At 36.8% G+C, this 23,986-nt stretch overlaps 2 protein-coding genes across 8 annotated transcripts in view; one reads left to right on the top strand and one right to left on the bottom strand.

Annotated features, from left to right (window-relative positions):
• Positions 1 to 5,070: 5,070 nt before the first annotated feature.
• The window catches only part of LOC143911364 (E3 ubiquitin-protein ligase RNF19B-like), a 40,471-nt gene continuing 21,555 nt past the window's right edge, over positions 5,071 to 23,986 (bottom strand). For 4 of the 7 annotated variants that reach the window (XM_077430227.1, XM_077430228.1, XM_077430234.1 and 1 more), the window contains exons 2-12: positions 14,957 to 15,520; positions 14,758 to 14,873; positions 14,374 to 14,554; positions 14,180 to 14,294; positions 13,879 to 14,087; positions 13,662 to 13,803; positions 13,348 to 13,582; positions 7,204 to 7,390; positions 6,969 to 7,131; positions 6,755 to 6,887; positions 5,071 to 6,680 (exon numbers count right to left, since the gene is read on the bottom strand). In XM_077430227.1, coding sequence (XP_077286353.1) covers positions 5,721 to 6,680; positions 6,755 to 6,887; positions 6,969 to 7,131; positions 7,204 to 7,390; positions 13,348 to 13,582; positions 13,662 to 13,803; positions 13,879 to 14,087; positions 14,180 to 14,294; positions 14,374 to 14,554; positions 14,758 to 14,873; positions 14,957 to 15,146 — 2,631 coding nt within the window. In that variant the 5' untranslated portion in view covers positions 15,147 to 15,520 and the 3' untranslated portion in view covers positions 5,071 to 5,720. Of the gene's footprint in view, positions 6,681 to 6,754; positions 6,888 to 6,968; positions 7,132 to 7,203; positions 7,391 to 13,347; positions 13,583 to 13,661; positions 13,804 to 13,878; positions 14,088 to 14,179; positions 14,295 to 14,373; positions 14,555 to 14,757; positions 14,874 to 14,956; positions 15,521 to 22,078; positions 22,229 to 23,986 lie in introns of all 7 variants that reach the window. The other 3 variants (XM_077430233.1, XM_077430232.1, XM_077430231.1) reach the window with 3 other exon arrangements.
• On the top strand, positions 9,427 to 11,136 carry LOC143910698 (uncharacterized). Its single transcript, XM_077429287.1, has 6 exons — positions 9,427 to 9,820; positions 9,889 to 9,979; positions 10,054 to 10,169; positions 10,244 to 10,430; positions 10,504 to 10,699; positions 10,777 to 11,136. The coding sequence occupies exons 1-6, from the start codon at positions 9,458 to 9,460 to the stop codon at positions 11,105 to 11,107; spliced, it is 1,284 nt and encodes a 427-aa protein (XP_077285413.1). The 5' UTR covers positions 9,427 to 9,457; the 3' UTR covers positions 11,108 to 11,136.

Below are 23,986 nucleotides of genomic sequence, written 5' to 3'. Positions count from 1 at the left end.
AATTTAATTATTTCACAGCCTGCAACTAGTAGATCTTTTAGTTACTCGCGAAAATTTAATCCAGACATTTATAAAAAAATACAATTGGTTAACGGGATGTACAGAAAAAAACGCGTTATTTTGTTATCCGTGTCTTTTGTTTGGAGGCGAGTCGCCAGGCTTGGCATCTTGGACGAAAACAGGAGTTATTGACTTAAAACATTTAAACGATAAAATTAAAAAAAACACTTGTCGAACACTTAAAAAATGTGTGTAATCTCACGATTTTGGGATCGGCTAACATAAAAACCCATTTAAGCGAAGCTTGTTGGCGGGAAATAGATAAGCATAACGAAAACGTCAAAAAAAATCGGGATGTTTTATTTAAAATTATTGATTGCGTTAAATTTTGCGGTAAATTTGAAATGCCAATGAAACAGATAATTCAAAAAATCTAGGAGTTTTTCGGGGGCTTCTAGAATATTCACAAAATTTCGACGATTCTTTAAAAAAACGTTTTCAAACTTCTTCGGTTTTTAAAGGGACATCAAAAACTATTCAAAATGAACTTTTAGATTGTATTTTGAACGTGTGTAGGGAACAAATAAGTGCTGAAATAAAAAAAAAGCAACTTATCTAGCTGTTATGGCAGATGAAACAACCGATGTATCGATGCATTGTCAACAGGTTAATGTTTTTCGTTACGAATTAGGGGGTTAAGTTTTTGAAAGGTTTTGGGGTTTTTTTATCCGCGTCGCGAAACCAGCAAGCACGAATTTTTTTTAGCAATCTTACTGGAGTACCAGCGTATTTTTCGAAATCTTCATCGCGTTTGGACGCACCCCTTTAATGGGTGGTGAATTTTGCTAGTTTTTTTTTCAATAATACTTAAATCCACATGTAAGTAAGTGGTCGTACGCCAAAAATGGTGCTTATTTTGTCCTGTTATGACATGATAGAATAATTATGGTGACATTTTTTAGACATCTTTTCAGTGCAGCCCCACCACTTAAAATTATCACGAGCCGCCACTGGCGCAAATATTTAAAAACAATTTATTTTTTTTACGGAAATATTTAAAAAAAATTTGTCCATCATCCACAAGCTCCTTATACAGTGTCCAAAACTCTCCTTTGGTTTTTCTATTTTTTAACATGGGATGCATATCAAAACGCCTCCGTGCTTTTTTATTGCCTTCTTGAGCTTCTTCTTCCAACAGCGCGATTATACATAATTTTTCGTTCGATAAACGTCGAAACATTTTTTCTGACTTGTATTCTGACGCGTAGCTACGAATGCACGTGTATGCATTCATATTGCAAGTACTCGACAATACGACGTAAGCAATATTGCGCCGTATCGTCATGGCCTCTAATGTATAAGTAAGCCGATTTTGCCTTGCACTCGACCAAATTGCTGTAAACGTGACGTGACCGCGACGTGTAGGTAGATATGAATAGAAATGTAATAAAATGACATATTTGAAACGGAGTCGTGCAGTACTGAAGCCGTGCAGTGCTGTTAAGTATGAACAGACCTTTAAACGTATTTTAAATTTACAAAATCGAGGTTTCGTATTCTCCTATTTTCTCCTCCGAAACTGGATCAATTTTTAAAAAAATGTTATCATCGGTATGAGAAAGATAATTTCTGTGCAACTATGCGCGTATTTTTTTTTAAATCGACCGTTAAATAAGCACGCTCGACTCTTTTCGGCGATTTTATTGATGTTGGGCGGCTCCTAGCTCCTATAAAAAAAAATAATTAATCAAAAAAATAAAACGATAGATGCAACCCAATGGTAGATATCCATAGCATATTAAAAAATAATTTCTCTAGTGCCATAATTGAGGAAGGGAGAAGTCTAATACGTTTGTATGGACAAGACGCTGGTGTCCAGCCCTCTTAATAACACTTTGCGATTGTTTTACAATTTATTCACATTTATTAATAACTAGCTGTATTACCCGGCTTCGCTCAGTGTTTATAATATAAACCGCTTAAACATGACTAAGCTAATAGTAAACATTTAATTAAAAAAAAATAAATAAAAAAAAATAAAAAAAAATCAAATTTTTTTTTGCCTTCTAGGGCTTCGCCCTCGGCGCCCCCCTGAGCCTTTGCCTTCTAGGGCTTCGCCCCCATGATCAGTTGCCTTTTAGGGCTTCGCCCCTCCGCGCCCCCATGATTAAATGCCGTCTAGGGCTTCGCCCCCCTTAGTTAATGCCTTTTAGGGCTTCGCCCCTCCGCGCCCCCATGATTAAATGCCGTCTAAGGCTTCGCCCCCATGATCAGTTGCCTTTTAGGGCTTCGCCCCTCCGCGCCCCCATGATTAATTGCCGTCTAGGGCTTCGCCCCCTTAGTTTATGCCTTTTAGGGCTTCGCCCCTCCACAACCCCATGATTAAATGCCGTCTAAGGCTTCGCCCCATGATCAGTTGCCTTTTAGGGCTTCGCCCCTCCGCGCCCCCATGATTAATTGCCGTCTAAGGCTTCGCCCCCCTTAGTTTATGCCTTTTAGGGCTTCGCCCCTCCGCAACCCCATGATTAAATGCCGTCTAAGGCTTCGCCCCCATGATCAGTTGCCTTTTAGGGCTTCGCCCCTCCGCGCCCCCATGATTAAATGCCGTCTAGGGCTTCGCCCCCCTTAGTTAATGCCTTTTAGGGCTTCGCTCCCCGCGCCCCCAAGATTAATAGCCGTTTAGGGCTTCGCCCCCCTTAGTTAATGCCTTTTAGGGCTTCGCCCCTCCGCAATTCCATGATTAAATGCCGTCTAAGGCTTCCCCCCCATGATCAGTTGCCTTTTAGGGCTTCGCCCCTCCGCGCCCCCATGATTAATTGCCGTCTAGGGCTTCGCCCCCCTTAGTTTATGCCTTTTAGGGCTTCGCCCCTCCGCAACCCCATGATTAAATGCCGTCTAAGGCTTCGCCCCCATGATCAGTTGCCTTTTAGGGCTTCGCCCCTCCGCGTCCCCATGATAAATTGCCGTCTAGGGCTTCGCCCCCCTTAGTTAATGCCTTTTAGGGCTTCGCCCCCATGATCAGTTGCCGTTTAGGGCTTCGCCTCATAAGGCTGCGCCCCATGGGGCTTCGCCCCATGAGGCTGCGCCCCCTTTGGGGCCCAATGAGGCTGCGCCCCCTTCGGGGCCCCATTGGGCTGCGCCCCCTTCGGGGCCCCATGGGGCTGCGCCCCCTTCGGGGCCCCATGCGGCTAAGCTCCATAAGGCGGCGCCCCATGAGGCTGCGCCCCCCTGCGCCCCACGAGGCTGCGCCCCCTTTGGGGCCCCATGGGGCTGCGCCCCATGAGGCTGCGCCCCCTTCGGGGCCCCATGCGGCTAAGCTCCATAAGGCGGCGCCCCATAAGGCTGCGCCCCTAAGGCTGCGCCCCATAAGACAGCGCCCCATAAGGCTGCGCCCCATAAGACTGCACCCCATAAGGTTGCGCCCCATAAGGCTGCGGCCGATAAGGCTGTGCCCCATAAAGCTGCGCCCCCCTGCGACCCCTTCGGGGCCCCACGGGGCTGCGCCCCTTGTGGCGCCCCTGGCGGGGCCCCATGAAGCTACTCGCCTTGCGCCCCCGCGGGGGTGAATCCATTGAATCGAAAAAAACAAATCGGCGCCCATGGATCGAAAAAAAAAAAAAAAATCGAATCACGTGTTCGATGACGTCACCGATCTACGGACGACGACGACCAAGGATACATACAAAGTCTCTTTCCAAATTATAGATTAGAAGATTATAGATTAGAAGATAGATATTGCGTTCCACCTGATAAACTTTCATTTCAATTTAAAACGAATGTGGTTTTAATTTAAAAAATGTGAACGGGGTTTCTACGGGAAATGGCGAAAATAAAAACATATATGTACATCCCCATCCACTGATTTATACAGTAGATACGTTCCGTGATAAATCTCGTAAATGGAAAACGCGTAAGAAGGCAAAGACAATAAAAATATATGAAATAAGTTCCAAGTTAAAAAAAAAACGTAATAATCAATATTTACAGCACATATGTAATATGTACGTACGGTTCGGTGATTATTCCGCACAAACTGATCTCGCACAAGTCACAAAAATCTCGATCATGGAACATCTGGCACCCAGTGCCGGCCTTACACCCAATGGCGCCCTCGGGCAATTTTTTCTAAATATCCTTAGAAAAAAAATTCGCCTTTGCCACTCTAATCTAAAATTTTGTATGGCTTTTGGCGCTCTAATTTTAAATTTTAAAGCGTCTTTGACGCATCGAGCGGCGCCCTAACTTATTTGGCGCCCTCGGGCGCCGCCCGACCCAGCCCCCTCCTAAAACCGGCACTGCTGGCACCCAAAAACTCCATCAATCCCATGTAAAATATTGTACTAACGGGCAATTTAAGTGCCAGATATTCCGTATTCGCGATTTTTGTGACAACGATTGTCATGCGCGCGATCGCAATTTGCGTAATAATCCGTTTATCATAATATGTACGGTTCGGTGATAATTCCGCGCAAAGTGATCTCGCACAAGACACTAAAATCTCGATCATGGAACATCTGGCACCTGAAATCCATCCATGGAGAGGTATCCACGCGAACTATCATACTAACGAGAACTCGAGTGTCAGATATTCTGTATTCGATTATTATACGTAGTATAAACGATTTTCGTGTGCGCTATCACAATGTGCGAAATAAACCGTATATAATATGTGGATCAGAACCAGACTTGTCCAATTCACATTAGTTTTGGTTTTATTAAAATAATTTAAATAATTTCATCATGTTTCTTTTAAGTATCTAAAAAAAACAAAATATTTTATAATAAAAATTTTGAGATTTTTTAACAAATCTACATACATACATACATATGTACATAAGGATAAATTTATTACTATTCGTTTACTACCAGCTGGTGGCAATATATTAATTTGCGATAATATATTATTTTAGCTCAATTCGCCAACAACTTTCACTCAACTTTAAAGAGTAAACATTATTAGCATATGAAGCTACTTTTTTACTACTTGCTAAATTTTGCCTCTTTTCTATATTAAATTTCGTACGACTGAATAAAAAAATGGTTCAAAAAATATTAAATAATAGACAGAATTATATGTGTATGTATATATTTTAACACCTAGACATGAATACAACTGGCAAATCAATCTTTTTTTTTTATTTTTATATAATACAACACATACTTCAATTCGGTAATAAATAAAATTTTTACAAAAATTAATTTTCATAAGCATACCGAAAAATGACAATGTCTGTTTTTTTTTTTAATAATAACTCCACTAACATTTCTAATACACAACCTTATTTAATTCAATATAGGTATAATTGTAAATAAACACTCATGACAATCATGCAATAAATTCAAATATGAACATCACATACATTAAACACTCATTAAAATTGTGAATTTATTAAATCCTATTGTATATACTTTAAAGAACTAAACATTATTAAAAAGAAAGAAATATGATAACATGATCAAAAAGATGTTTGATTATGAATATAAAATGCCGGATCGATTTTACGGGGAAAATTGTTCCCTTCACACAACTATCTCTTTATTTTAAAAATAAATGCTACATTTTCAGTTACACGACCATAGTTATGCCAAAATGTCCAAATATAAATGCAATCACGCCACCAAGGGAGGTTTTGTATAAATTATATAAAAACGTTCTCTTCTTTTCAGTACATTATATATTACGCAACATATGCTATCAGTCTGTTTCAATTTAAGTATATTTAGTTATTCGTTGTTTCGTTTTCAACGAATCTACATTTAGACTCATCTTTCTCATCCAACAAGTTGATTTCCTTTTCACACAAAAGTTTATCCTCCTGTACGTGAATACTCGACAAATCATTTGTAGTTAATTCTACGCCAAAGTTGTCGTTTTTGATTGTTAAAAAATTATTACAATTTTCACTCGTACTAGGTTTGGCAAGATCTATAGGCATTTCGATGTCATCAATCATAGAACTTCCATGGAAAAATATGTTTCTCAACATAGCAACTTTAGATAGAGGTCTTTTGGGTATGTCTGAACCACATTCAAGATCTCTTTCGGAATATTTACATCCATTATCCCTCATAATAACGATGGGTTTAGATACATCATTTTCATTAACAGGAGTCTCAGGTGTTTCAACATCACTTACATTTTGTACACTAGCAGTATCAATATAACTAGTACATACAACTCGATCAAAACTTGTTTTATTTTGTTTGTTAATAAGATTTATTACTTTATCGTTTCTTTCCAAGAATTTGACAACATCAGGAGGAGTTTGACTCGTTACATCTTCTTCAAATGAGGTGAAATGTTTATGACTCGTTTTTAAAGTAAGTTTAGGTATTGTTCTTCGCGCTCCTGGAAGAGAAGATTGACTGTTGCTTTTATGTGAATTCGGTGATTCTTGAATATTATTAATATCATCAAGGTTTTCTTCGAATATAACATTTCGTGGACCACTACCGATGCTTGATTTGTCAAGACTTTCTGATAATTCTTCGGTAATAGAACTTTTTCCGAGACTGCGAAATGATCGAGAACTACAAATGCTATGCTTGTCTGTTAGTGTATCTGGTAAGAAGTCAGCATTACTCGAGGGACCGATAATTGACACATTATCGTCGAACCGAACACGCTCTGAAGCACAATCATCAGCGGCTGAATATGACACAGTTTCTGATTGATTTTGCTAAAAAATAAATAAATAAAATTATAATTTTAGCAATAATACAAATATTCAAAAAAATATATAAAATGCTTTACTTTATAATCTCGAATAGAACCAGCCAATGCACGCGTAGAAGCATCATCGGGTGGAAGGGGTTCTGAAAGACTCGCAGCTTCTGAAGAAAGACTAAGACGTAGAGCAGATACCACATCTGCTGTTACCTCCAATCTGGTATATAGTATATAATAAATTAATAACAAAATTAAAAAAAGTTAATATAATTTATTAAGATTGAAGTAAGTTAAGAACCTGTGTGCTCCATGAAAGCGATCCTGACTAGCAATACTTCCAGTGTGAGCTGGAGTTGTTGATCTAGCTCCACCACTACTTGGAGATCCGCCTGCGCCCAACTTCCCTCTTAAATCTGCAGTTCCACTAGTACCTCCGCCCCCTCCAGCAATACTTCCCCCATCTGAATTGTAATAAATATATTAATTCATCCATATTTCAATCGACGAACAATTTTCTTTACCAAAGAACTTACCGCTAACGCGAGTCGGAATATCATCATCCTCGTCAATATCTATACGAACTCCTCCTCGGGGAGATGTAGACAACCCACAGCCTCCAGATCGACATAGCGACACTGGCACTACCCCATAAACGTAAAAAAGTAATATTGGTACACCGATACCCACTGCAATAGTAGCTATTGCAGGAGCTGCAAGCATCTGAAATAGAATAAAATTACAAAAATAAATGAAAAAATCATGACTTCAAATCAAAATTGCATGCATTGTGGAGGGCATACATAATTGCAACGAGTGCATTTTTGCAATAGGTGGGGGGTGTTCGCAATGCGGGAAGTTAAGAGGGTGGAAGCATCAGCGGGTGCAACGGGTGGAGGGAGGAGAATAAGTACAAAGAGGGGATGAGGAACGACCACCCACTCTACTTGCTTCCTCAACTCCAGTGGCGCACGCAGCATCCACAAAGATCGATACTCCGCCCAGTTCCCGCATCCGTGTCCACCTACTACCCCTAAGAACCACCCCTAACACCGCAGTCCACGAATTAACGGGACAGACTCATCGTTTGAATTTTTTTTATTTATTTAAAAAAAATGTTTATTAAAACTAAACTCCTTCCACATCAATACTAAAACGATTAAATAATATTTTTAACGAAAATATTAACAAAACTGTATTAATATTGAATGAAAATGATTATAATAGTACCACGAATATGCAAATTAATAACTATGTATATTTGTAAAAAACAATACTTAAGCATATCGTATATAAAATCGTCTAATGCGTAGGTGTGAAGTGCTGTCCGTTAACCCTGCTCTGTATCTCTTTCTCCCCTTGGAATCGTATATCGTGGAAAGAGACACGGCATATTGTGGGCTTTGCGCGTGTCTCTTCAGGCAGTGGCTATCGTATATAATAATTATTTTGTTTATGTCGGCCGATCAAATGGCGGCCGTTGATCAAAATTGCGATATTTTACCGAGTGCACAAATGTGTGCAACTACATAGATGTAATATGATGTCAGGTCAATAACAATATCTTTAGAATACGATGATGAAATGTTTTAATCAAGAAGCTCATTAAAATGAAGCGAGTGACCGATCATGATGAATTGAACATGATTGCATGCATATTATACACACATGCATACTAAAGCATTTTTTAAGGTATAATTCCAAAGAAAATTATGATAAACGTAAGGAATTTTTAATTGAAATAACCTTTCTATTTATGCATACATACATATATCTTAAAAATGTATTCAATTTAGATCAATTTTTATGTAATTGCAGTAAATAAAAATACAATAACGATTTATAATAGCGCTATCGAAAATCCAAGTAACGATAGCAGTTAATCTGGCGGGCTTCACAATTATCTCCTTGTCGGAATCCACTCGTCGTTCTCCCTTCTCATTTTCCAGTTGAACATATGGAGTAAGTCACTCGTCTTTTTTTAATAAACAACATTCATTTTTAATAAAAACATTCAATACGAACGTGAATCATATTATTTCTGTGGCTTTAAGGATTCCGCAAATCTGCAAATCGAGGAGCGGGGGTAGGGGCGGCGCCGCCCCACGTGGCAGCCGCCCGGACGCGCACTATCTGGGAACAGTTCCTGGTGACGACCCTGAACGGAGGGACGTGCGCACCACCGACACCTCACACCCCTCGGATCGTACGTGTGTATCCTCATTGTTACACTTCACAAAAACATCCCTTAAATTAAAACAAAAAATCGAAACATTGATAAAAAGGTGCATTAAAAAGTATAAAACTTCGATCGACAGCTCTATTTATTGTCAAAGGGGAGGGGCGGTGGCGAAACGAACGTACGAAAAGAAAGGGGGTCAGAACTGACCTATTTCGCTGGGGTTGGCCTTTTTTGGCACATTGCACAAGTTCAATCGAGCGGAAGTCCTCTTTTCGACTTCAATCATTAACTAAATAATAAATAAATAAATAAATTGCACAAATCCGGGGAAGAGTTCATCAGCTGTTGCCACCACTCCCTCCTTTCGTGTTTCACCCTATGCGATCGCATAGCAACAAGGAAGGGGTGGCATTTTCCCTATTATCAATCACCTTAATGAAAAATTAATAACTCGCGTGTATTCCATATATGTATGTGCATATGTGAGTACATCGCACGTTAGCGTGTTTAGTAATTAAACTGTCTAGCTCGTCAATTTAAAAGACGAGGAGGGGGAGAGCGGCATCGTTTTAATAATAGATTCGTTTTAGATCAGAAGAAGGAGGAACATGTCGGAGAGTGAGGGTTCCGAGTCATCCTGTTCGGATACTGGAGAGGGTGATGGCGATGGTGAAGGAGAAGACTGTCCCGTGAGTGAAGAGTGGGTTTTGGGAGCCCTGTCCAGGGTGCACGACGACGGAGCAGGATGCGGCAACAGACACGTGGAATTGCGCCACGTGGAAGTGCGTCCAGGGTGTGGAGAAGGACAGGCTGCCCTCAGTGACGTGTTAGCCGTAAAAGTTCACTATCTACTAGCCGGAATATCGAGGACTGCTAATCTAGTAGTCAAACTGCTGCCGAGAGATCCTTTCAGCCGCTTTTTCGTCACCGAAGCGCAGTTCGATTTGAGGGAGATCAAATTCTACACACAGGTATACACTACTTCAATGATCAAATTCGGAATTGAACGAACGTAGTTAAAAACGGGTGGATTTTACAGGTCGTTCCCGATTTAGAGGGCGTTCGAGGTACCGCCGATCTTTCAATTGCACTGCCTGTGCCGAAGTGTTATCATGCTCACTATAAACAAGGTAAACATTAAAAATCTCAGTGCAAATTAACAATTGCAACATCGGCGATGGATTGTAATTTAAATTTTATACAGGTAAAAGTGAGATTGGGGCTAGTCCTGAACCACCTGAAAGTGCATTGATTCTAGAAGATATTAGACCTTTAGGATTTAAAACGGCTGACTTTTCGGAAGGATTGACGTTCCAACAGGTATTATTATAATCAATTAAAAATACGAAATAATTAGTTATAAAAAAAATTGAGCATCGGTTTTTAATTCAAAGGCGGAAGCAGCGTTGAATTCAATAGCCAAAGTGCACGCACTATCTCTAGTGTTAGCTTCCAGAGAATCACCACCATTATCAGAGCGATATCCTTTCCTGTTTCAAAGCGATCGCGCTTCCGACAGTTATCAGCAACTGTTGGAACGCGGACTTCCTCAATTAGCGCGCTTCTTGCGCGACAGACCAGGTACAATTTAAACCATCTCATCAATTTGCAACAAAATTATTATGAACGAATTATGGAACCATTTACTCGATAGGATTGAGCGGAGTGCACACTTCATTAGAAGCATTGAGGCCCCGCACGAGGAAACTGATTGAAAAACTACTGAGGCCAGCTCCTCCAATGGCGGTCATCACGCACACTGATTTCTGGTGTAATAATCTGATGTTCCGAGAGGGTGACGACAAGACCGAATGCTGCATTCTAGATTGGCAAATGGTCACGCTGAGCAGGTGAATTTCCCAACTGCACTGCACAGCTAATCTCAAAAGTTAGTTCATGATTTTACATGATTGCTTATTCATTTCAGGCCGACGAACGATGTGGCTTTGTTGCTAGTGTCGTCCGTAAACGGAGAGTTGCGTAGGAGACACACGGAAACTCTAGTGCAGGGTTATTTTGAGGCTGTGCTGGATTGGTGTACGAAGTTGGGTGAAGATGCTGCGTCTCTGGGCTGGGAACGAGCTCGAGTCATGAGGGAAATGCGCCGCTCCCAATTGTTGGCTTTGCTGTTATGCTTGGGAAGTGTCGACGTGGCTTTGGGAGACTGTAAAGCGGAGCGTCGTCTGCACGACGCTCTCGAAGATGCAAGAGATCAGGGCTTATTAGACCAAGAGTTTATAGACGAACAACTCGACTGAACACAAATACTATATAGCAATTATTAACCAAAAAAAAAAAAATCACAAAATTTTAAACGTTTAATTATTAAGAGCTAATAAACTTTTAATTATTAAGAGCCTTATATAATTTTAGTTGTGTACTTTGAAAAACTAACAAACGAAGTATACACGAGAACGAAAAGGCGCGAAGACTGCAATACAAAAAAAGCTCAATAATAATTCAAATGATAATTAGTTAGTAATAACGGTCATACTAAACATTGAACGCATATAGAAAACATATAGACGCATTGTTAGACTCGAGATTGTTCTACATTACCTATTATTTGAATTTCGTAATGATTAAAGAAGCGAGGGTGTACGATCGCGGTGATCCGGAGCATCGTCATCATCATCATGTGCATGTGCAACGGTTGCATAAACTGGATAACTATTATATGTAGTTCTATGTAAAAGCACGCACGCATCACCCCGGCACTGACGACGTACAATTAAATAATCACGAGTGAAAAAATTTAATCATCAATGGTGCTTGCAAATTTAAAGAAAATCCACGTATTATATTAATAGTGTAAAATGAATTTAGTACGTTTAGAATTTATTAATACATACATTATATATTCATTATTTTAAATTTTAGATCAATTGAGTTGTTTATTAAGCATAAGAAGATAATCAAATACAAAATAATGTATACTTTAATTATGAAAGTTGAGCTTTAAATATTTAACTATGAAAAATACTTGCTAGTCTCAAATGCATGCAACAATCACCCGTTTCGATTCCAAATTTCTATCAATGTTAAATTAATTTCAATAATCGAATCCGATAAGATTGTCATATTTTTTAAAATCATATTGAATAATTTCAGAAAAACGTCCTATATGTACGTCCGACACATGGACATTAATTTCTCGATTTCAAACCGTCACAAAAGATAAAATATATCATATCATCAAATTACTATATATGTTTGGTCAATTTGCATTTTATATAGAAGTATGTTTAGCTTTACTAGGTTTTGATTATGTTTATCGAAACAAATATTATATGGAAAACATGCCGTCAACTTTACACTAGTACATAATAGATATGTTATTCGTGATACTTTTTAAATAAAATAAATACTATTCAACATTCATTCACTTAACGCGTTATTTTTTCGAGCAAATAAATTAAATTTGAATTAATTCTTTAAACATGTATGTTATCTGCTGGGAAAATGACACTAATTACAAAAATATATTAATTTCACCGTAGACTTTGTAGTAGTTATTTACATACATATGTATATATTATAGAAGAATCCTTATGACTTTGTGAGCACATTCCATTAATAAACATATCGATGGTTGAGTAAATAAGAATTGCAATTTCAAAATTTCATTCAAATATGATACGGGATTTATAATTCTTGTAATTTTAAATACAACCATCGATAATATCCCTATATATTGTGTATATGTATTTCCTATCATTTCTTTTCCAATTATGGAACATTTTGTAAAAAATAGACAAAACTTATGTATAGAAACTATTTACAAAATACATAATAGCTTATAATCTTGGTTTCAATTTTTTTCTATAATAAAAAAATTACCCGAAAACTGTTGGAAGAATTAGCACAGGTAAGTGTAAAAAGTGCAAATCGTATAAATCATTTAATTTAATTAAAATTTTAATTTATTAATAAACCTCTTCGGTTATTTCTTAATTACGTTTATAAAATACGGGTCTACTCCGTTCGACTGGTTCTCGTCTAACAAACGTATATTCTAAATTTCTCATCTGCTTGAAAAGGAGTTTGAATCTATACAAAAATGTCTTTTTGCATGTATGTATGTAATATCTTTAATGTATTGAGAAATATTGTGATGATTTATAGATTTTTAAGCTTTTAACACACCTTAAAAATGTTTAAAAAAACCTTTGAAAATCAATTTTAACAGTAATTGTTTACCCCATAAAATAAGTTATTCACTGTGCTAAACATTTTTGTTTGTATGGCTTTTATTCCTAATATCAAGTAGACGAGGAATTTATAAATTCTAAGTTTCGGTCAAACGCAAATTAGTGAACCGGGTGCACCAATAAAATACGTGTACATATGTAAAATTTGAGCTTGCCACATCAGATGTCTAATTCAATTTTTAAAATGAGGTCATAGCGACATTACAGGTAGCCCTAATTCGTCACTAAGACCAAGCATTTTAATCCTGAAATCTATATAACATTGGAAATAAAAAGAAAATACTTACAGCAGCAGCAACAGCGGCAACCACGAGAGCACGACGTTTGGCTGGTGGCATTTTGCGGCATCGAGCACGAGCTCTGCGACCAGCCCACACGGGTAATCCTAGTAACAGAGCTGGAGCGGCAACCCCTGCCAACAGTGCGATACCTAAAGGTGCCCCTGCCAAAGTTCCCAACTGCCAAAGAAGTTTTTTCTTCCGAGACCATGGAGCCTTGCCCCAAAATGTGCAGCCCGATGGACTACAATCAAACATAAATTAGAATATGAACAATTAATTTCAAACTACAAACATGTATAAAATTAAAATGAAATAGATACCTAAGATAGTGGAGATCTGAAATTTCTTTCATGCACAACCAGCAAAATTCCGATCCGCAAACACAACATACCATATGATTACAAGAACCGTCTTCAATCTTCACAATTAATACTGAGCAACGCGGGCAAGGTTTTACTAATCCTGTAAATATTTACAAAAATTAATACAAACATTTTTAAGTCGATTAGTATTTTTAAAATATAATATTGGACAAACCTGAATGATCACTTTCTGTCGGAGAATGATGAGCTTGCGGTGCTGGAGCAGCTGAAGGTGCAGGTGGTGATCGTTGACGACGGGCAGCATCGCAAGTTTGATTAGGATGCCAAGCTGCCTTGCAGTGGTAACAAAAAGCCCTCCCACAACCAGGTGCCTGACAAAATAGCTCCGGACATGAAGCACAACCTTGAGCAACTACAGCAAAACTGTGAACAGGAAATCGCATATTGCATATAACAAAGTAATATATATATATGTAATACATACTTATGTATATTTAAAGTAAAATTGAACTTACTTGCAATCAGGTGCAGGACACCATCTCGTATCAGGATCAGCTGCTAACACTCTCCGAACCATGAAATCCTCATATTTTTCATAAATAAATTCGTTGTCCAAAATTCGCTTAATATCTAAAAATAAGAATGATAAAATAAAATAAAAATCAAAATTAATCATATGCAATGAAAATAGTAAAAATATGTAACAAACCACTAGGATGCATAGGCTCCGAACATTCTGGACAAGCTATACAAACTCTCGACTCTTGGATCTCAATTGAGAGGTATCTTCGTAAGCAATGGCAACATGATCTATGAGAGCATGTACAAAGGACGGGAAAACAGTCAGCGTCAAAAACTCCTAAGCAGAGAGGGCACTCCATTACGTCTTCCTGAAATTCAATCACTTATTAGACTCACGAGGTAAATTCAAAGTGCAACTTCAAAGTTTAATTTGGGAATCAAATTGATTGGATAACTTGGCTTCGACTAACTACCATCATTCAGTTAAAATTGATAAACAATATAACATGAAGTTGTCAAAGTTTATAATGATAAATAATTTTGTAATGACATAATCACAATAGGTTCGTACCTCTTCTTCTGAAATATTATCATGGCCAGGTAAATGGGCCGGTGTCGATGGTCGTATCAGCCGTGGAGGAATAGGTGGAGGAACAATACGTCCAGAACCATGTCTGCCTTCTACAACTGCAATAAAATAAATAAATGTAACAAATCACACAAACTTGTAGGTAATCAATTTTTTAGTAAATTTTAATTTTAAAACATACCTCGGTGAGCAGCAGAACGTAATCGATGACCCAAGAGTGGAGAATGTAATAAGATGCGACGAAGGGACAATCTTCCTACGCCTCCGGTATTACTGCATCCTCCTCGGCCGGCCTCAGTACGCCGGCTATTTGTTGTACCCATATTGAGACAAATTTCTTCTTCAGAATTAGTCGAATCGCTCACACGCATAACACAACTAGCACAGTTTTATTTATCATATTGAACGTTCAATGCGATTATTTGGCAATAACAAAAAACAAAAAAAAAACAAACGCGTAATTTCAATTCACTTCATCATTGCTTGCACAGAATGATTGTTCGGATTTTGTTTAGTAACTGGTATTTTTAAAATTCTCAATGTCATTCTTTCTTTATTATGTGTGATGAAATGTTATATTATTAAAAAGGTGGCATTTGAATTTAAGCACATAATTGAGGAAAAATTTACACTATTGAACACACAACTGGTCATAAAATATGCCAAATCGCTAAAATGTTGTCACCAACGCAAACTACTGTTTAGTAACATTCACCCACATCCATGTATCAAGCGATGTTGAAGTCTGAAAATTAAAAACAAAAACAATTTTATAATTTTGATAAGATATTAATATATTTAATGACAATATTATTGTAAAATTAGTATGAGAAGATTTTTTTTAAATGAAAATATATAAATATTTTCTTTTGTTCATAAATTTTAAAAGAGAAATAAAATTTTATAGTAAATACACAGGAAGAAAAATTACAATGGAATTTTTGAGGGAATTTATATCTCTTCAAGGAACAACATTAAGATAAACAAATAAAATTTGACTCAATGAAACTACAAAAGATACTCAACATACCCAAAAACATATGTCAATAAATTTAAATACATTGAATTAACGTCAAACTGAGAATAATATTGTAGATGATATAATACCTGTATATATGTAATACATATATATAGGTATTATATCAGTGGCGTGCGCTGAAATTCTCTCTCTTTTTGTCGTACAGCCTTACTTAATGTGCACAAGCAGGATACAAGAGGAACAGGCCGTTCCTCTTGTATCCCGTTCGTGCACATTAAGTAAGGCTGTAAGACAAAAAGAGAGAGAATTTCAGCGCACGCCACTGATATGTATGTATATATAAAAAAACGAACGCGATGTATGTTTTTGGGTATGTGCGGTGCATCGACAAAAATGGATATTTCAAAAACACAAATTTTAGAATACCAGGAGTATACGTTATGGATGTGGCGAGACGACCGACCGTGTCGAAGAGACGCGGGGAAGTGGGGGTGTGGAGCGTCTGACATGTGCTCCTGATATTGAGCACCTGATTTGAAACGGGTGACATCAGCGTCAGATGCACTGCGCGGAATCGTACACATGCACACATCCTCGAAGACACACACACATTAATTCATCATTTCGAACAGGTGAACGGGTTGGATCGGCGAGCGTGTAATGCGCGCACTCAACTTTATTAATACGTGCGCGCCCGCGTCTATAAATTACCTTACACTATATTTATATATAACATATTACTTTATTTTAATAATCGTGTGTCAATTTTTTTCAGAAACCACTCGTTGAAATCAACGGATATAACACTGGTTATATATAAAAAAAATAGTTACTTTTATTATTTTTATACGAAAACCAACATTCATTATAAATAAAGAAAAAAAACCATTTCGATTTAAATTTATTTACCTCGCTCGCTTACCGTGTATAATTGGAGATACAAGAATTGAAACAGAGGTACCCTTATAATTTAACCCACAGTAAATATGTAAATTTTATCAGAGACGAGGCAAAATGTCAACCAGGAAGGACTAAACACCCCATTGTTTTTCCCTGTTCATGGTAATTAAACAATTTATTTAAAAAAAAAACAAGTCCAAATAAATAGAAGCACACGTTGAAGAATGTTATTTGTCGAACGAAATGAGGAACCGGTATGTCGAAACAGATCGACGAGGTCAGAGTGTGAACTGAGCCGTTCTAATCGTGTAATTGTTCTACATTTTGGCACCCAGACCAGTTAAATCAATATTATGCATTGTTTATTATTATTAAAAAAATTAGCATTTACACGGTTCTTTTTATTTTAAGCCATTGTTTTAAATGCGTCCATATGTTATTGTTCCGACATCATTGTTGGGAGTACGCACGGGTCGAAAACGTCACGACAAGATGACCTCAAAAAGATGATTCAGAAAAGGTGTCAAACGAGATTAGGAATTACTATATGTATGTATGTAAAAGAAAAAAAATGTGAAAATTTAAAAACTACTGCGGCATTGAAAACATGAAAATGCAACGGATGCATTTTCCACACGTGCCTAGCATTAATGCATTTGTAACCTTGCACCAAATCGACGACACGTTATGAAAATCACGTAACGATATTTTCCACATGAAAACAAGAAAGTATAAAATCACACAACGATGGTCGAAAATTTAATAGTATGTACTCTGAAAGATGACCCTGGCACACTTGCATAAACAGACATTAATGATTTGTTGTTTTTTTTTTTGCCACTGTCGATTGCATTAGCGATCGAGACTAAGATATATTTATAGTGAGGAACATATACATATATGTATGTATGTAAGTGGCAAATTATACTACAGAACTGAAGCAAAAATTCACGAAATGAAAAAAAAATTGGCCAGGTCGATAAACCGAACTATGAGAATATGTACATATGTATGTACATACATATGTACAGCGTAATAAATCCACTTATGATTATATAAATTCTGAGTTACAGAGTATTAGACGAACGATGGGAACTTTCATAAATCGTGCACGATTAAAGTAGTTCCCATAACAGTTTCGAAATAATTAAATTTTTTAATATTAAATTCGCAAATAATTTAACGGTCAATCAAAGTAAGCGATTTAAACATAAATCATGGCGAGTAATAACAATCGGAATTTATTTTCGTCGTAACGGAACATCTCACGGAATCGACTACTAGACATAACTGAATTATAAATATGCATATACATACATATATTGTACAGACAGTTGAGCCCACACACGTACAAGTAAAAAAACGAAAATTTCCCGTTAATATTATATCAAGCGATGACTTTAAATAAATAAATTCAGTGATTAATTTAAAATGTAATTATACATAGCCAGCAGAATACCTCGGTGGTTGCGTTAATACTAACCACCGAGAGGTTACCGGGTTCAAGCTCTGGGTTGACCTCGCTTGAAGACATTATTCGGAAGTATTTTTACAATGCTACTGGTCAGACTAGTCGATCGTTTCATATCAGAGTTTGTCGAATTATCTGATTTTTATTGAGGAAACAGTTCCTCATCAAATCGGCAAAACCATCCTACCCACTATGTCACCACTATTTGAATATGATCTCAAATTTATAAATTATATAGCATTTCATTACATGATCAAATAGTAGAAGTAGTAAATAATTATTTATATTTAGGTCAAATAATAGACATGTCCTGTAGTAAAGAAGAAGAAATAAAGAGACGTATGAGATTAGGATGGAGTGCATTTGGACGAATGAATATTGTTTTTAAATCAAAAATGCCACTCTGCCTGAAGAAAAAGATCTTCGATCAATGCGTTTTGCCAGTGATGACGTATGGATATAAAATGTGGACATTGAACGTCAAGATGCTAAACAAAGTCCAATGTACTCAAAGAAGTATGGAACGCGGGTATGCTCGGCATACCGAGGAAAGACAGGAAGCGTAACTCGTGAGTGAGAAGTATGACAAGGGTAGTGGTCATAGTGGATAGAGTAAATAGATTTAAATGGCAATGGGGGTCCATGTGCCTAGAAGAATAGACGAAAGGTACACAAAATACGTGCTAAAATGGTACCCGAGAGAATGCAAAAGGGTAAAAGAAAGACCACAGGGAAGTGTGTTAGAGAGGCCTTAAGTTTAATGCCATAGGTGTCACTCGGGGGCAACCTGTAATGGAATCATGGCAATTAAATTAATTAAATTAAAAAAAAGTGTCCAACAAAGACCATTATTTTTATAAAAAAATAATTGTGAAGATTTAAAGTATTAAAAAAATAGAAATTTAATACAAAACACGCTTCATTTGGTAATTTACACGCAAATGTTAATAATAAAAAATCTAAACATTTCATGTCGCATTGCCTTCGACCGTTCACGGATTTTATCCCAACAAACAATTTCGTTCGCACGTCGACCAAACCCATTCAGCACAAAGCAAAAGCTCAGCACGGGTGCAAAATATAATACCATGCTAATCCAACTGCAAAGCAGAACAATGAACAGTCAATAAATTATTAAAAAAAAAACAACGACCCAAAAAAGTACGCGCAATTTTATTACGAGTGTGACCGCGATAACTTTCAAAGAATCGGCGAATAATTTCACGCTCTCGCGATAATGAAAGCCCGCGAAATAAATAAAAAAAGTGTGTGCATTAAAAATGGTCGATTTCGCAATTCGGAAATTCGGCCGTAATATGATACATATCTGGTATAATGTCCGATTTTGAGTAACGCGAGCGGATATCCGCTCCGGGTGAGTCTGTGGCGTGTTTTGACGTGTGATGTCGATTATGAAACAGCGAGTCATGAGAAACCAACGGTCAGATCTGATTGACGAGAGAAAGCAAACTACAATCGGCGAACAGACGTGTCTTGTGTATCAGTGTCTAGTGTGACAAAAACGTCTATGCATTGACAATTCGGTTTGACACGGACGGCCGGTTTTGAAGAAAGAAATCGGAGATTTCTGCAAAAAAATGATTGTTTTCTGTTCAAACGAGAGATCTGCAGGAAGCGGGAAGTGCAATAATCAAAAGGCAATCGATCGACCGGTCGAAAAACGAATGGACCGTTTGAAAATCAACGAGACTTTGGGTACTTTCGCTTCGCGTTCTAGTTACGCTCGACACAATCGAAGGACATGTCAATTAATTGGATAACAATTCTAGTAAAACGTAACAATGAGAACAATACTAGGTAGGTACTACATATATATAAAAAATATATATAAAAGGTACTTATTTTAAAATATCGATCACCGTAAACAAAACATTCATATATACATAAAATGTATCAAACGAGAAATAAAATTGAAAAAGGAATTGATGCGAATGTCTTTCAATATTTCAATGAACAAATAAAATTTACATATAAAATACAAGCTTAAATAAAAAAAAATACGTATAATTTAAGCTTCTCGTGACACGTTTTATAGTATAAATGTTTAAACTTAGACATTTTATATTATAAATGTTTAAGCTTTGGACGGATGAATGCTGTTTTTAAATCAAAAATGCCACTCTGCCTGAAGAAAAGGATCTTTGTTCAATGCGTTTTGCCAGTGATGACGTATGGATGTGAAACTTGGACACTGAACGCCAAGATGCTAAATAAAATCCAATGCACTCAAAGAAGTATGGAACGCTGTATGCTTGGCATAACGAGGAAAGACAGAAAGCGGAACACGTGGGTGAGAAATATGACAAGGGTAGTGGACATAGTGGATAGAGTGAAGAGATTGAAATGGCAATGGGCGGGTCACGTAGCTAGGAGGATGGACGAAAGGTGGATAAAAGAAGTGCTTGAATGGTACCCGAGAGAAGGCAAAAGAGTAAAAGGAAGACCGCAAGGAAGATGGGTGAACGAAATTAGGAAAATGTGCGGAATGAGATGGATGAGTGTTGCGCAAAACAGAGACGAGTGGAAGCGTGTTGGAGAGGCCTTCATCCAGCAGTGGATGGCGAATGGCTGTAAATGATGATGATGAAGCTTGGACCGCACTAGGCGGCACTATGTATACTGCAGCGGCGCCAAATATTGTTTGAGATAGAACGCACTACGAATGGTCGCCTAGTGCGGTCATGACTTAAGGACGAAAACACACTGATTGGTGCGGAACGTCATGTTCTTGGCTCCCCGCCGTGACAGTGGGTGTGCCCCAAACCGAACTCGGGTGTAGTTGCACGTGCAGAGTGCATATGTTTCTCATACATTTTGACAGTGATTCCCATATTTGAAGAAAAGTAGGAGAAACTTGTCGAAATATTCCGCGGCATATGTAGTTTGGTATAGCGGCATAGCCATTGATGTATAATACACTAGATCCGCCCTCACGTCTTATACTGGTCTCCCTTTTGGCGCATGCAAAATACATGCCGTATGCACAGTTTCTCTTTGTAGGTAGGTAGGTACCGCTGCGTCGTAGGGATAAAAAACATTTTTTTCCCAACTTCCCCGCCCTCCTCGGCTAGTGAAGACAAGATCTCCGACCGAAATCACACGTCAGGGCCCATCTATGTGTATTATACATCAATGGGCATAGCGTTACTGCTACCCACCGAGAGGTTGCCGGGTTCGATCCCGTGGGTTGACCTCGATTGAAAAGTGTTTATTCTGAATATTTATGTAGTACTGCTGGTCATACTTGGATATTTGTGATTCCAAGCCGATTGTTTCCAATCAGAATTTGCCTATTTATCTGGTTTCAATATTTGCAGTTCACCAAATTGACAAAAAACATCCTATCCACTATTTCACCACTATTTTAAGATGATTTCAAAATTTAATCTATAACTTTAGATATTTAAAGTTTAATACCATAGATGTCGCTCAGAGACAACTCGGAAAATGGCATCACGGGAAGATATAAAATTGGGTCCATCAGCTATGCTGCCTTTCTCAAGTATTAAAATTATTAAAAAAAATGATAATAAGATTGTACGAATCGCATATTTACGTGTGACGTTCGTTGTACATACATATACCCGGATTTGATAACGTATGAAGATACACTTCTCACCGTTGGGGTCCACGTACGCGTTCCGTGCCGCACTTTTGGGCGTGTTCTTACCATAACTCACAAACCTTACTATACATATGAAGTGTAGAGTTTTGGCTCGATATATGTACATATATTATACAAACATATATCCTTAACTCGTACATATGACCTAAATATGTATTATTTGTCCACTAACATTTACTATATCCAATATATTTTTTTTCAATTCAAACTTCCTCGTTTTCTTTTGGATTTTCTAGAATACCACTTGAACTTCAATGTGAGCATGCTTCTCACTCATTTATTAATCAAAATATGCATATTTACATACCTCTCCATACACCTGAAGAAGAATTCTTGAGTTACAAGTCCAAAGCCAATATTCAAAGTTCACATGTCATCTTTTGTAAAACACATTCATAAAAACTTTCATGATAAGAAGTAAAATGTGTAATTTATTTAAAATTTTATCTGCCATGTTCTATGATTTATTATATACTTTGTTTTATATACAAATATGAAAACAATCTGTTGAATATATGACTGAGTTGTCATATAATTAGGAGGTTTGTCCACAACAATCGCAAAGTGACTAATATAAACCTAATATAAACCTTGTGAAACTAATATGAAAGTAAAAAATGCAAACGTTATTATTGTCTACTAGAACACCCATAGCATTAAATGTATCCAAAATATTACACAACCTAAATTCAGTAGAAGCACAAATACATCACACACCCTTTTAAGTACCGTTAAAAAGAGCTCAAGGTAATTTCGTGACTTAATTTCATACGGCCGATAAAAGGAATGAATGCGAAAGACTGCATAATTATAATTTGCATTTTAATTATGACGCATCGTATGAAATATAAATAAAATAAATAGCTCGATTTAAAACAAAAAATTAAATACACATACGCATGTACATACATATGTACGTAGTTGTACCAGACTAATGCATAATTAATGTACCTAGTAAGATGACTAAAACGTTGATGACACAATGCTGACTAGATCAAATAACAATTATGCAACGGCCATTTTCATTCTAATGCGAATAATATTTATGAATGTTCGAAATATGCACATACATATAATATATATGAGCATCACTCCAAAGAGTCAAAGGTTCATTTAAATACATATATGTAGTCACACTTCAAATTCAATGGCACAAAATACTTATTACATGTATACGAGATTTTTTTTGATTTATTATGCTCGGCATGAAAATGCATTGACAAGTACGATAATGTCATTGAAAGATTGATAAACTTTATAGCCTTTTTAACCATGACACTTTCGATTTTAGTATTATACATACATATGTAACGTACACTATCGAAAGCATGTCACTGCTTTCCAATGAAAAGAAAACAAGGACGTGTACGCAAATGTGCATGATCCAATCAATAAATTTTATTTTCAGAAGAGTCGCATATCACCACACCAAAGCCACATAAGAAACACACAGTGATGGAACAAGTGTAAGTGTAATGTACTGAAATAAAATCATTACGAATTACTCATATCCGTAAATTAACATATAACTACATATAAGCGTGATATGATTATTTTTAGAAAAATAAGTACGATGAGTAAATTTTGATTTATTGTTCCATGCAGGAGTCCCCAAGCTATCATAAATGATAAATATAAAATGTAGTATATTTTTATTTTATACATATAAACATACCAGGAAGACCTAACAGGTGAAATCCAATGCGCATTCTTGGTCAATTATAAACATCGATAAACAATTTAGAGAAATTTTACTGAGCAGAAAAAAAATTGAGCATTTTTATAAATCTATAATTTATATACATATATATATATATATATATATATATATATATATATATATATATATATATATATATATATATATATATATATATATATATAGATATATATATATATATATATATATATATATATATATATATATATATATATATATATATATACATATATAAATAAATAAATATACTGAAGTGCTCAAATTCAAGATGCGAGAAATTTGCGAGAAATAGGTCAAGGTTGCCAATTTGTTGGAACCGTTTCAATGAAATCAGAAAAATTGGCAAACTGATTGAAAGCGATCGACCTGGAGTCACAAATCCAAAGTTTGGCCAGCAGCACCGGGCAGAAATTTAAACCGCGATCATTTGATTTAAAGCATTACATGCTAACCACTGATCTATGCTAAGTATGAAACGCCATATGCTCGGCATAG

Source organism: Arctopsyche grandis, chromosome 4 (assembly GCF_051622035.1).
Source record: "Arctopsyche grandis isolate Sample6627 chromosome 4, ASM5162203v2, whole genome shotgun sequence".
Taxonomy (NCBI): Eukaryota; Metazoa; Arthropoda; class Insecta; order Trichoptera; family Hydropsychidae; genus Arctopsyche; species Arctopsyche grandis.
The sequence above is the reverse complement of the archived record's forward strand: the minus strand, read 5'-3'. Positions and strand labels throughout refer to the sequence as shown.

Bases quoted from the DNA above. Each gene is read 5' to 3' on its own strand.
- LOC143910698 (XM_077429287.1), top strand. From the start codon at position 9,458: ATGTCGGAGAGTGAGGGTTCCGAGTCATCCTGTTCGGATACTGGAGAG. The intron at 9,821-9,888 runs GTATACACTACT...TGGATTTTACAG, and splicing joins AGATCAAATTCTACACACAG to GTCGTTCCCGATTTAGAGGG. The intron at 10,431-10,503 runs GTACAATTTAAA...TTTACTCGATAG, and splicing joins CTTCTTGCGCGACAGACCAG to GATTGAGCGGAGTGCACACT.